The sequence below is a fragment of the Schistocerca cancellata genome, chromosome 2, assembly GCF_023864275.1.
Source record: "Schistocerca cancellata isolate TAMUIC-IGC-003103 chromosome 2, iqSchCanc2.1, whole genome shotgun sequence".
NCBI lineage: Eukaryota > Metazoa > Arthropoda > Insecta > Orthoptera > Acrididae > Schistocerca > Schistocerca cancellata.
Window position 1 is genome coordinate 864,971,932 of NC_064627.1, and position 13,313 is coordinate 864,985,244.

Here is a 13,313-nt window from a genome sequence, read left to right on the forward strand (position 1 = left end):
CATTGTTCGGATGCAGCCTGACCAGTGTGAATGTGGGAGACAGAACATGCTACGGCGCGTATATTCATGCGTTGAGGCACATGGAAACCATTTTCAACACAAACTGTAGATGTGGCTACATGGCACAGCGATTATTAACTGTAGTCTCTGTAACAATGTATGGTTGAATAAATGGTCTCTAGCATGGAAACTATGTATTTCTGGACATAAGTTCATTAGACCTTTATTGCTCTGTCTCCTTTGTACACGGTGGAAAAAGTGACCATGTATACATCATAGCTATCCGTCTGTTCAATTATCGAATGACCCTCGTAGAAAGACACATGACTGAAGAAGCGAATGAAACGTGTACAGCTGGTGTAGACGTAGTGTGGTGGGGTGCGACTGGTACTCGCCTGGAATCGGAGGTCCCCCAGCGGCGGCTCGGCGTAGGGGATTCCCCGGAAGCTGTAGTAGCGGGTGCCCGCCATGGTGTCCCGCACGGCTCCGCGCAAGGTCCCGGACTCCGTCTGCACCGTCACGTAGCCCTTCTCCACCTGCGAACACCACACAACCACAAACACTCAGTGGGCAGCACAGAAAGCACAGCACAGGATCTCTCGTCTTCCTCTCTACGCTAGTCCTATGTTCTTGAGCAGCTTTGCCCTACATGGACGTAGAATGAAATATCAACTCTAAATGCCTTAAGGTCTCAAGTTTGAAGATTATTCTATCTGTAGTAAATGTGACGGTCATCAGTACTGGATAAAAGACTAGGATATAGGTAACGTTCCATCGACGCCTACGTCGTTATAGGTGGAGTACAATTTCGGACAGTGGAACGATGAGGAAACAAATCGACCATAACCTTTTCAAGGGAACCACCTCGGAATTCCCCTTGACCCTATAAGTACCAGTGATATCTGCCTGAAACCACCATTTTATTAACTTGAAGTAATAATGTCTTTAGCATGAAACCACCGATTCTGTTGCAAGACAGAGACTTCTAGCCTTATATTAAGGTACTTCTACGAAGGCAGGGATTTGTAGCAGTTACTTACAGCGTTCATATCAACAGTCTGAGCGGAGATTGCGCTACGTGATTGTAGTATATTGGGACATATGGTTTTCTCTATAGTGGCCGTATTGAGGATATCACTGGCAGTGGAACTAAGCATATCTAAAGTTATTGTAACATAAATCTGAGTTTTCTACAACTGCTTTTATGAGCGGTTTTGAAATGAAACTGCTAGGGCAGCATGTGGTTTTAATATAAAATTTATTAAATTTTACGCCCATTTTGCTTCTTATGCAGGACTACAATTTGCCTTAGGCATTATGATTTCATGGAAGTTTCGTGATTTTTTGGGGGGGGGGGGGGCGGTTTCATCTAGGAAAAATGTTAACTTGCTTTCAAATATATCACATGAAATCATGTGTGGTTGAAAACTCTTTGTCCTAATGGTTCCAAAGTGAAGTAACTTCCTTAAGAGAATTGATTGTTTACTTTTTGCCAATTACTTTTTGTATTCGTTGCTTACTGTGATAATAAACTTTAATTTCTGAAAATTTTTAAAATTATATTCCAAAGTGAAACCAACTCCTTAAAGAATTAAGTGCTTACTTTTTTCGAATTTCTTCTTGTATTCATTGTTTACTATGATAACAATGGCTACCTTTGCGAAAAATTTTAAAATTATCTATTTTTAGGGTACCATACTTCAATCGGTAAATACGAATCATTTTGTTTATCTGTTCAAAATCCTTTTTCCCTGGAACGGGTAGACGTATGAACTTGAAATTTGTGTCACATATTACGATCTACGGTCCCTTGCTGACGTAAAAAAGTGAAGCTTTTAAGCCAATGCAATCAAAAAAATGCGGCAATTTGTGTCACATATTTTTATACTTGCGAAGTCATTCACCAAAACCTATAGGGTGTTTCCCAATGACTTAGAATCATGAAATTTGGCAAGAAGAATGGTTTGACAGTACAAGTAAAGAGAAAAATCTGAAATTGCTAATTTGTAATTATATCAAACAAAAATGTTTCTTTTGATTTTTGTTACCCGACTTCCAATATGAAATTAAAACATTCTCGAAAGTATTTGAATCCCTCGGATCGATACCTTGGCAGTATCACTGTCGATAACAGGCACAAATCGTCAGCATCCTCGTCTCACGATACCGATGAACATATGTACATAATTATATTTGTATGGAATCCCCAGTGGGTGAGTGTAACTCGAACCTGAGCAATTTCCTCATATTGCTGGGACGCAAAGCGTTAAGAGATACACGGAAACCTTGTAAAACCCAAACGCGCATGGCTGAATAGGGATTAGGGCCGCCGGTCCCCCGTTTCCAAGACCACTTACTCATCACTGCGCCGCCATCCAACGCCAAGTCAGTCTTGGACTTGAAGCTAACTGGTATACACTGCTAAATATAAATTTGACCATAAACGTTGCTTAAAAGTTCGATTTGATTCGATTCCTTCTGTAGATGAGATCCTGAAAGATATGCAATGTATGAGAAAAACAAAAATTCATAATACATACGTATTTACAAAAAGACTGACATGATATTGTTCCTTCCACGGATCCTAAGCGAGATGAAGCGAACCAACAGCGTTGTACATTTTGTTTGCTTTTACTCATTATTTTCTTGAAGAATGTAATACGGACTGACGTGTTCTTCTTGATGACAGATTTTATTGAAGTTTGATATGCGTCATACCTTCCACCACAATTCGGGAGGTCGACAGTTCAGACCCCGTCCTGCTATCCAGATTTGGGTTCTCCGTGACCTCCCTAAACCACTCCAGGTAAATGCTGGCATGATTCCTTTGAAAAGCACACGGCCGATTTCTTTCCCCATCCTTAACGAAACAATCCGAGCCTGTGCTCCTCCGTCTCTAATGACATCGCTGTCGGCGGGACGTTACACTCTAAGCTTCCTTCTTGCGTCATAGCTATAGTTTCTCGCTGAGGAGTTATTCTTTAGTTTACGCCGTACTTTTGCATTAAACTCACAGTTAACTTGGATCTGATGGCATTTATCTGTTGTTGTAACTCTTTATAAATTCGTTTTACCATCTCATTGGTATGTGATCACATCGGTGCACAGACCTAAAAGATTTTCGTGAAATATCTTGTGTTTTAAGGACGTTCGTTCAATATCGACAAGAATTATGTAAGAGCTTAACGTCTGATGTGAAAAAATTCACCCTATTTCGATGTCTAGGTAAAATTGCTGTTACAGTAAAAATAAAAAAAATATCCTACTAGATTACATGAGGATTTGGCACAATAGCTGTACGTCATTTGGCCGGCCGGGGTGGACGAGCGGTTGAAGGCGCTACAGTCTGGAACCGCGCGACCGCTACGGTCGCAGGTTCGAATCCTGCCTCGGGCATGGGTGTGTGTGATGTCTTTAGGTTAGTTAGGTTTAAGTAGTTCTAAGTTCTACAGGACTGATGACCTTAGAAGTTAAGTCCCATAGTGCTCAGAGCCATTTTTCTTTTTTTTTGTACATTTTATTATAACTTCCAGTACGAGACCTCATGCTTCGGCCTGTCAACATATTGGCTAATGTATAAATCAAGTACTTTTGTACATCCTATAATTTAGTTAACGCACACCCTAAAGAAAAAAAAGACACCTCGAAAGGACAAACAAATGACTGCAGGTTCAGGAAAATTGGATGATTTTTTTTTCAAGAGGAAAAGCTCCAAAAATTGATCACGGCAATAAAGCGTTGGTCCACGTCTGGCCCTTAGACCTTAGGCAAGCAGCTGTTTGGCTTGGCATTGATTGATAGACTTTTTGCATGTCCTCCTGAGAGATGTCGTGCCATATTCTGTCCAACTGAGGAGTTAGATCGTCAAAATCCCGAGCTGTTTGAGTGACCCTGCCACAATGCTCAAAACGTTCTCAGTTGGTGTCAGGTCCAGCGACCTTCCTCGGCGAGGCAAGCACGATGAGAAGCGATAGACACTCTCGCCATGTGTGTGCAGGCATTACCTGGCTAAAAATTAAACCCAGGATGGCTTTCCATGACGTGCAACAAAACGGAGCGTAGACTATCGTCTACGTACCGCTGGGCTGTAAGGGAGCCGCAAATGACAACCAGTGGGGTCCTGCTATGAAAGAAATAGCACCCCAGACCATTGGTCCGGTTGTCGGTTCGTATGATGGGCGAAAGTCAGGTTGGTATCCCACCATTATGTGATGCGTCTCCAGACACATCTTCAGTCTGCAATCTCATTGGCTGGAGTATAACTGTCTTTAGTGATGAGTCCCTCTTCGAATTGAGGCTCGATGACCAGCGAAGACGTATCCGGCGACGGTTGGATACCAACCTGACTACCGCCTGCCACACGGTCCGACAACCAGGAGTAATGATCTGGGATGCCATTTCTTTTCATAGCAGGACCCCGTTTGGTTGTCATCAGTGGCACCCTCATAGCACACCGGTACGTCGACGACGTTCTACTCTCCGTTTTGTTGCCCTTCATGACAAGCCATCCTGGACTTCAGCAAGATAATGCCCGCCCACACAGGTTAGTGTTTCTACTGCTTGTTTTTGTGCTTTCCAAAACCTACCTTCGCCAACAAGGTCGCCGGATTTCTCCACAATTCAGAACGTTTGGAGCATTGTGGGCAGGGCCCTCCAACTAATTCGGGATATGACGATGTAACGCGCCAGTTGGACAGAATTTGGCTTGATATCTACATCTCCATCCACATCTACGTGATTACTCTGCTATTCACAATAAAGTGCCTGGCAGAGCGTTCAATGAACCACCTTCAAGCTGCCCCTCTACCGTTCCACTCTCGAACGGCACGCGGGAAAAACGAGGACTTAAATATTTCTGTGCGAGCCCTGATTTCTCTTATTTTATCGTGATGATCGTTTCTCACTATGTAGGTGGGTGCCAACAGAATGTTTTCGCAATCGGAGGAGGAAACTGGTGATTTAAATTTCGTGAGAAGATCCCGTCGTAACGAAAAACGCCTTTGTTTTAATGATTGCCACTCCAATTCACGTATCAAGTCTGTGACACTACTCCTCTATTTCGCGATAATACAAAACGAGCTGCTCTTCCTTGTACTTTTCGATGCCATCCGTCAGTCCCATCTGATGCGGATCCCACACCGCACAGAAATACTCCAGAATAGGGCCGACAAGCGTGGTGTAAACAGTCTCTTTGGTAGACCTGTTCCACCTTCTACGTGTTCTGCCAATGAATCGCAGTCTTCGGTTTGCTCTACCAACAATATTATTTATGTGGTCGTTCCAATTTAGGTTATTTGTAATTGTAATCCCTAAGCATTTAGTTGAATTTACAGCCCTCAGATTTGTGTGACTCATCGCGTAATCGAAATTTAGCTCATTTCTTTTAGTACTCATGTGAATAACTTCACACTTTTCTTTATTCAGGGTCAACTGCCACTTTTCGCACCACACAGAAATCTTATCTAAATCGCTTTGCAAGTCGTTTTGATCATCTGATGACTTTACAAGACGGTAAATGACAGCATCATCTGCAAACAGTCTAAGACGGCTACTAAGATTGTCTCCTATGTCGTTAATATAGATCAGGAACAATAGAGGGCCTATAACACTTACTTGTTGTATACATGGAAGAACCCTGGAGATACTAAAAGGTATCAGATAGATTATATAATGGTAAGACAGAGATTTAGGAACCAGGTTTTAAATTGTAAGACATTTCCAGAGGTAGATGTGGACTCTGACCACAATTTATTGGTCATGACCTGTAGATTAAAACTGAAGAAATTGCAAAAAGGTGGGAATTTAAGGAGATGGGACCTAGATAAACTGAAAGAACCAGAGGTTGTAGAGAGTTTCAGGGAGAGCATAAGGGAACAATTGACAGGAATGGGGGAAAGAAATACAGTAGAAGAAGAATGGGTAGCTTTGAGGGATGAAGTAGTGAAGGCAGCAGAGGATCAAGTAGGTAAAAAGAAGAGGGCTAGTAGAAATCCTTGGGTAACAGAAGAAATACTGAATTTAATTGATGAAAGGAGAGAATATAAAAATGCAGTAAGTGAAGCAGGCAAAAAGGAATACAAACGTCTCAAAAATGAGATCGACAGGAAGTGCAAAATGGCTAAGCAGGCATGGCTAGAGGACAAATGTAAGGAAGTGGAGGCTTATCTCACTAGGGGTAAGATAGATACTGCTTACAGGAAAATTAAAGAGACCTTTGGAGATAAGAGAACCACTTGTATGAACATCAAGAGCTCAGATGGAAACCCAGTTCTCAGCAAAGAAGGGAAAGCAGAAAGGTGGAAGGAGTATATAGAGGGTCTATACAAGGGCGATGCACTTGAGGACAATATTATGGAAATGGAAGAGGATGTAGATGAAGATGAAATGGGAGATACGATACTGCGTGAAGAGTTTGACAGAGCACTGAAAGACCTGAGTCGAAACAAGGCCCCTGGAGTAGACAACATTCCATTGGAACTACTGACGGCCTTGGGAGAGCCAGTCCTGACAAAACTCTACCATCTGGTGAGCAAGATGTATGAAACAGGCGAAATACCCTCAGACTTCAAGAAGAATATAATAATTCCAATCCCAAAGAAAACAGGCGTGGACAGATGTGAAAATTACCGAACAATCAGTTTAATAAGCCACAGCTGCAAAATACTAACACGAATTCTTTACAGACGAATGGAAAAACTAGTAGAAGCCGACCTCGGGGAAGATCAGTTTGGATTCCGTAGAAATACTGGAACACGTGAGGCAATACTGACCTTACGACTTACCTTAGAAGAAAGATTAAGGAAAGGCAAACCTACGTTCCTAGCATTCGTAGACTTAGAGAAAGCTTTTGACAATGTTGACTGGAATACTCTCTTTCAAATTCTAAAGGTGGCAGGGGTAAAATACAGGGAGCGAAAGGCTATTTACAATTTGTATAGAAACCAGATGGCAGTTATAAGAGTCGAGGGGCATGAAAGAGAAGCAGTGGTTGGGAAGGGAGTAAGACAGGGTTGTAGCCTCTCTCCGATGCTATTCAATCTGTATATTGAGCAAGCAGTAAAGGAAACAAAAGAAAAATTCGGAGTAGGTATTAAAATCCATGGAGAAGAAATAAAAACGTTGAGGTTCGCCGATGACATTGTAATTCTGTCAGAGACAGCAAAGGACTTGGAAGAGGAGTTGAACGGAATGGATAGTGTCTTGAAGGGAGGATATAAGATGAACATCAACAAAAGCAAAACGAGGATAATGGAATGTAGTCGAATTAAGTCGGATGATGTTGAGGGTATTAGATTAGGAAATGAGACACTTAAAGTAGTAAAGGAGTTTTGCTATTTGGGGAGCAAAATAACTGATGATGGTCGAAGTAGAGAGGATATAAAATGTAGACTGGCAATGGCAAGGAAAGCGTTTCTGAAGAAGAGAAATTTGTTAACATCGAGTACAGATTTAAGTGTCAGGAAGTCATTTCTGAAAGTATTTGTATGGAGTGTAGCCATGTATGGAAGTGAAACATGGACGGTAAATAGTTTGGACAAGAAGAGAATAGAAGCTTTTGAAATGTGGTGCTACAGAAGAATGCTGAAGATTAGATGGGTAGATCACATAACTAATGAGGAAGTATTGAATAGGATTGGGGAGAAGAGAAGTTTGTGGCACAACTTGACCAGAAGAAGGGATCGGTTGGTAGGACATGTTCTGAGGCATCAAGGGATCACCAATTTAGTATTGGAGGGCAGCGTGGAGGGTAAAAATCGTAGGGGGAGACCAAGAGATGAATACACTAAGCAGATTCAGAAAGATGTAGGTTGCAGTAGGTACTGGGAGATGAAGAAGCTTGCACAGGATAGAGTAGCATGGAGAGCTGCATCAAACCAGTCTCAGGACTGAAGACTACAACAACAACAACAACAACACTTACTTGTGTTTTACTCGAAGACTTTCCGTCTATTACTTTGAACTGTGACCTTCCTGACAGGAAATCACGAATCCAGTGGCACAACTGAGGCGATACTCCGAAGGCACGCAGTTTGGTTAGAAGAAGCTTGTGAGGAACGGTGTCAAAAGTCTTCTGGAAATCTAAACATATGGAATCAATTTGACATCCCCTGCCGATAGCACTCATTACTTCATGAGTATAAAGAGCTAGTTGTGTTTCAAAAGAACGATATTTTCTGAATCCGTGCTGACTATGTGTCAATAAATCACTATCTTCGAGGTACTTCATAATGTTCGAATACAGTATATGTTCCAAAACCCTACTGCAAATCGACGTTAGTGATATAGTCCTGTAATTCAGCGGATTACTCCTACTTCCCTTTTTGGATATTGCTGTGACTTGAGCAATTTTCCAGTCTTTAGGTACGGATCTTTCTGTGAGCGAGTGGTTGTATATAATTGCTAAATATGGAGCTATTTTATCAGCATACTAGCCGGCTGCGGTGAACGAACGGTTCTAGGCGCTTCAGTCTGGAACCGCGCGACCGCTACGGTCCCAGGTTCGAATCCTGCCTCGGGCATGGATGTGTGTGCTGTCCTTAGGTTAGTTAGGTTTAAGTAGTTCTAAGTTCTAGGGGACTGATGACCTCAGCTGTTGAGTCCCATAGTGCTCAGAGCCATTTGAACCGTTTTATCAGCATACTCTGAGAGGAACCTGACTGGTATACAGTCTGGACCGGAGGCCTTGTCTTTATTAAGTGATTTGAGCTGCTTTGTTACACCGAAGATATCTACTTCTATGTTTTTCATCTTGGCAATTGTTCTTGATTGGATATTACGCAGGAGGACACGCAATAACTCTGTCAATCAATGACGAGCCGAATAACAGCTTGCCTAAGGGCCAGAACCAGAGCAACGCGTTATTCACTTTGCTCAATTTCCAAAGCTGTTTCTCTAGACTAAGTCTTCCAATTTTTCTGTAACTGTAATCATTTGCGTGCCGGTGTGGCCGTGCGGTTCTAGGCGCTTCAGTCTGGAACCGCGTGACCGCTATGGTCGCAGGTTCGAATCCTGCCTCGAACATGGATGTGTGTGATGTCCTTAGGTTAGTTAGGTTTAAGTAGTTCTAAGTTCTAGGGTACTGATGACCATAGATGTTAAGTCCCATAGTGCTCAGAGCCATTTTTTTGTAATCATTTGCTTGTCTTTACATGTGCATCACATATACCGATTTCCGGCTTAACCGGATAATTCCTTCGTGGTGCATCGTTTTCCCTTTTTTAAAGATTGTTTAGCGTTGATCCAGATGCAAATCGCATAATTCATTTATTATTTACACCTGAGAACAGTCTCTTGTTAGAGCTGGAAGTTTTCATAAACTGACATATCAGTATAGCTGTCGCTGTTACCTTTACTCTCAACACTGTCCTGAGCAAGCCTCCCAATCTCTGCATAATATTGCAACTTCCATCTATTTAAACCTTCCTACTGTTCTCAAGTCTAGTCTCCATAAAAATTTTAAATCGTCCCCACACTTTTTTCCATTACCAAACTGATGACTACTTGATGCTTCAGAACGATGTATCCTACACTCCTGGAAATGGAAAAAAGAACACATTGACACCGGTATGTCAGACCCACCATACTTGCTCCGGACACTGCGTGAGGGCTGTACAAGCAATGATCACACGCACGGCACAGCGGACACACCAGGAACCGCGATGTTGGCCGTCGAATGGCGCTAGCTGCGCAGCATTTGTGCACCGCCGCCGTCAGTGTCAGCCAGTTTGCCGTGGCATACGGAGCTCCATCGCAGTCTTTAACACTGGTAGCATGCCGCGACAGCGTGGACGTGAACCGTATGTGCAGTTGACGGACTTTGAGCGAGGGCGTATAGTGGGCATGCGGGAGGCCGGGTGGACGTACCGCCGAATTGCTCAACACGTGGGGCGTGAGGTCTCCACAGTACATCGATGTTGTCGCCAGTGGTCGGCGGAAGGTGCACGTGCCCGTCGACCTGGGACCGGACCGCAGCGACGCACGGATGCACGCCAAGACCGTAGGATCCTACGCAGTGCCGTAGGAGACCGCACCGCCACTTCCCAGCAAATTAGGGACACTGTTGCTCCTGGGGTATCGGCGAGGACCATTCGCAACCGTCTCCATGGAGCTGGGCTACGGTCCCGCACACCGTTAGGCCGTCTTCCGCTCACGCCCCAACATCGTGCAGCTCGCCTCCAGTGGTGTCGCGACAGGCGTGAATGGAGGGACGAATGGAGACGTGTCGTCTTCAGCGATGAGAGTCGCTTCTGCCTTGGTGCCAATGATGGTCGTATGCGTGTTTGGCGCCGTGCAGGTGAGCGCCACAATCAGGACTACATACGACCGAGGCACCCAGGGCCAACACCCGGCATCATGATGTGGGGAGCGATCTCCTACACTGGCCGTACACCACTGGTGATCGTCGAGGGGACACTGAATAGTGCACGGTACATCCAAACCGTCATCGAACCCATCGTTCTACCATTCCTAGACCGGCAAGGGAACTTGCTGTTCCAACAGGACAATGCACGTCCGCATGTGTCCCGTGCCACCCAACGTGCTCTAGAAGGTGTAAGTCAACTACCCTGGCCAGCAAGATCTCCGGATCTGTCCCCCATTGAGCATGTTTGGGACTGGATGAAGCGTCGTCTCACGCGGTCTGCACGTCCAGCACGAACGCTGGTCCAACTGAGGCGCCAGGTGGAAATGGCATGGCAAGCCGTTCCACAGGACTACATCCAGCATCTCTACGATCGTCTCCATGGGAGAATAGCAGCCTGCATTGCTGCGAAAGGTGGATATACACTGTACTAGTGCCGACATTGTGCATGCTCTGTTGCCTGTGTCTATGTGCCTGTGGTTCTGTCAGTGTGATCATGTGATGTATCTGACCCCAGGAATGTGTCAATAAAGTTTCCCCTTCCTGGGACAATGAATTCACGGTGTTCTTATTTCAATTTTCAGGAGTGTAGTTCCCATTTATTTGAGATGTCCTTTCTTAAACAATGATTATTCAACATAATTCTCTGTCATCTATGTCAATCGCAGAACTCTTGTTATTAAATTATTGATTTAAATTTTATTTTGTATTTCCGTGTACTTTATTAACTCACAATTTTAGCCAATGCATAGATTATTTGACTGCAGGATTACAGGTACAGTTTATTTATTTGCAGAGAATTAGCTGTACGCATGAAAGCAAAAGCTTGACCCTTTGACTACATCGAACCATTCTTTCTAGACAGAGCAATGCATATCCCAAGTACCTAAATTACGAGTAATAACAGGTAAAGGTGCAACTGGTTTGTTCGTATGGACAGCTGTTTAGAAGAGCAACTACACAAGCAGAAACAGTTAGAATACCGTCACACTCAGCATTGCCTGATTTAATTCGACTACATTCCAGTATCTTCGTTTTGCTTTCGTCGATGTTCAGCTTATAACCTCTTTTCAAGACACAGTCCATTCCACTCAACTGTTCTTCCTTTGCTATCTCCGACAAAACTGTGGTGTTATGAGCAAACCTCAAAGGTTTTATTTCTTCTTTCTGAACATTAATTCGGTTTCAAAATTTTTCCTTGGTTTACTTTACTGCTCGCTCAGTTTACGTATTAAATAATCTCGGGAAGAATTTACAACTTGTTGCACTCCCTTCTTAAACACTGGCTCCCCTTCCTACCTGTCAACTTATAACTGCAGTCTGGTTTCCATACAATTTGTAGATTACCTTTTGGTCTCTGTATTTTGTCCCTGCTGCCTTTTCCCTAAATCGATTATATTAAATCCTGATTTTCATTTTTTTTTTTTTTTTTTTTTTGGAAACTGCAAATTAAGCCTCTTAACGTAATTCAAGATTCCTCGTCACATTACCTGACGTCTTACGTACGGTGCAGTTATCTTGCTGACTTTAGCAGCCTAATGATAATAGCGCAGATCTCGCGCGGAAAAAATTCCATTAACACTTCTGTGAAAGTAGCAGTTATACCTCTTCAGACAGACTGTGAAGCTATAATTTGCGGCTAAGGAGCAGTTAGCATGAGAATAATAATGTACTCAACCGCAAGATGTATTTCTCTTTAATGCCACTGTTTCCGCTTCGTAATCTTCAACTAAATGTAATTTTTCTCGGTATTTGTGGACTTCAGTTTTTAGCGTACAGTGTGCAAAGTCTGGATTGAAAATAACCTGTCGTAAAAATAAGGGTCATTGGCAGGGGGAGGGCGAAGATAGGAAGTACAAAAGCCCCACAATTGGAACAGTCGCTCTGTCAACTATAAGCCCCTCCCAGACGGCGAAATCATTCCTAAAAGCCACTCACGCTGTTTACTGTAACCTACTCTTCTAATTCTTCCGTTTTAAACCCTCACATAAATTAATTAGACACACTCCAAAATAATGAATTAGGAATTCAATGGCTACTAATAAACAGGACCTACAATTAATCCGGTTTCTTCTTTTAAACTCACTCGTAAAACGTTTGACAAACAATGGTAATACCAAAGTAAAACCTTGGTACGTCTGACAAAAGTGTCTTAGGTATGATTCTGATAATCGCGTAAATGAAACAATTATAGTCGTGAAGTTGTACCGCGATTCTCGTGACGTTAGTATGAAAGACAGCTAGTATTAAAGCAGGGAATATGTTGCATATGTGCGCAGAGTTGAAAGCAAACTGTTCATTTGAGTCTGAATTCGGCAGCGATTCGATCTCACCATAGCACACTAGAAGTGGGGGCTGAAATGGCTGCAAAATCAGTCATTGGCGGCAAAAAATGTCAAATTCGTAGCTCGCCAAATGACCGGATAAATGTTCACCGCTACCATTGTAGCAGATAGCTCATGCGCATCACAGCAGACGCATGTCCTTGCTTGTCTGCAGATCGGTAAAAAGATAACAAGGCGCAACGCGATCGTAATTTGTTAAGTGATTTCCAGTTTTCGTTGATAGTTTCTCTGTCACAGTTATTCACATTTCTTAGTCACTAGAATTCGCAAGTCATTTAATCTCCATAATAATTAGCAGTTCCTTTTGCGGTATCACCAAGTGTTAACAATGAGATGAAGGTGAATTAAAAAAAAAAAATCTTTGTGTTTTCTTCCGATATGCTTGCTAATAGCAACTGTCTTTTTGCAGGTTCCAGAGTTTCAAAGTAATGTGTAATCCAGTAATGTGTTCAATCTTGTGAGATGGATAACGTGGTATGCAATCGATATCACGTATTTCTCCTGAAGACCTACATATGTGTTATTTTTAGTTAATTTCTTGGAAATTCATTTGAATGATGTAGACATTTCATTAGAAATTGTGTGAACTTTAGAAGAAACAGGAAATA

General features: G+C 42.8%; 1 protein-coding gene across 1 annotated transcript in view; it reads right to left on the bottom strand.

Moving 5' to 3' along the window:
* The window catches only part of LOC126162810 (esterase FE4-like), a 312,964-nt gene that overhangs the window by 162,528 nt on the left and 137,123 nt on the right, over nucleotides 1-13,313 (bottom strand). Inside the window, exon 2 of the mRNA XM_049919555.1 lies at nucleotides 396-536. Coding sequence (XP_049775512.1) covers nucleotides 396-536 — 141 coding nt within the window. The remainder of the gene's footprint in view (nucleotides 1-395; nucleotides 537-13,313) is intronic.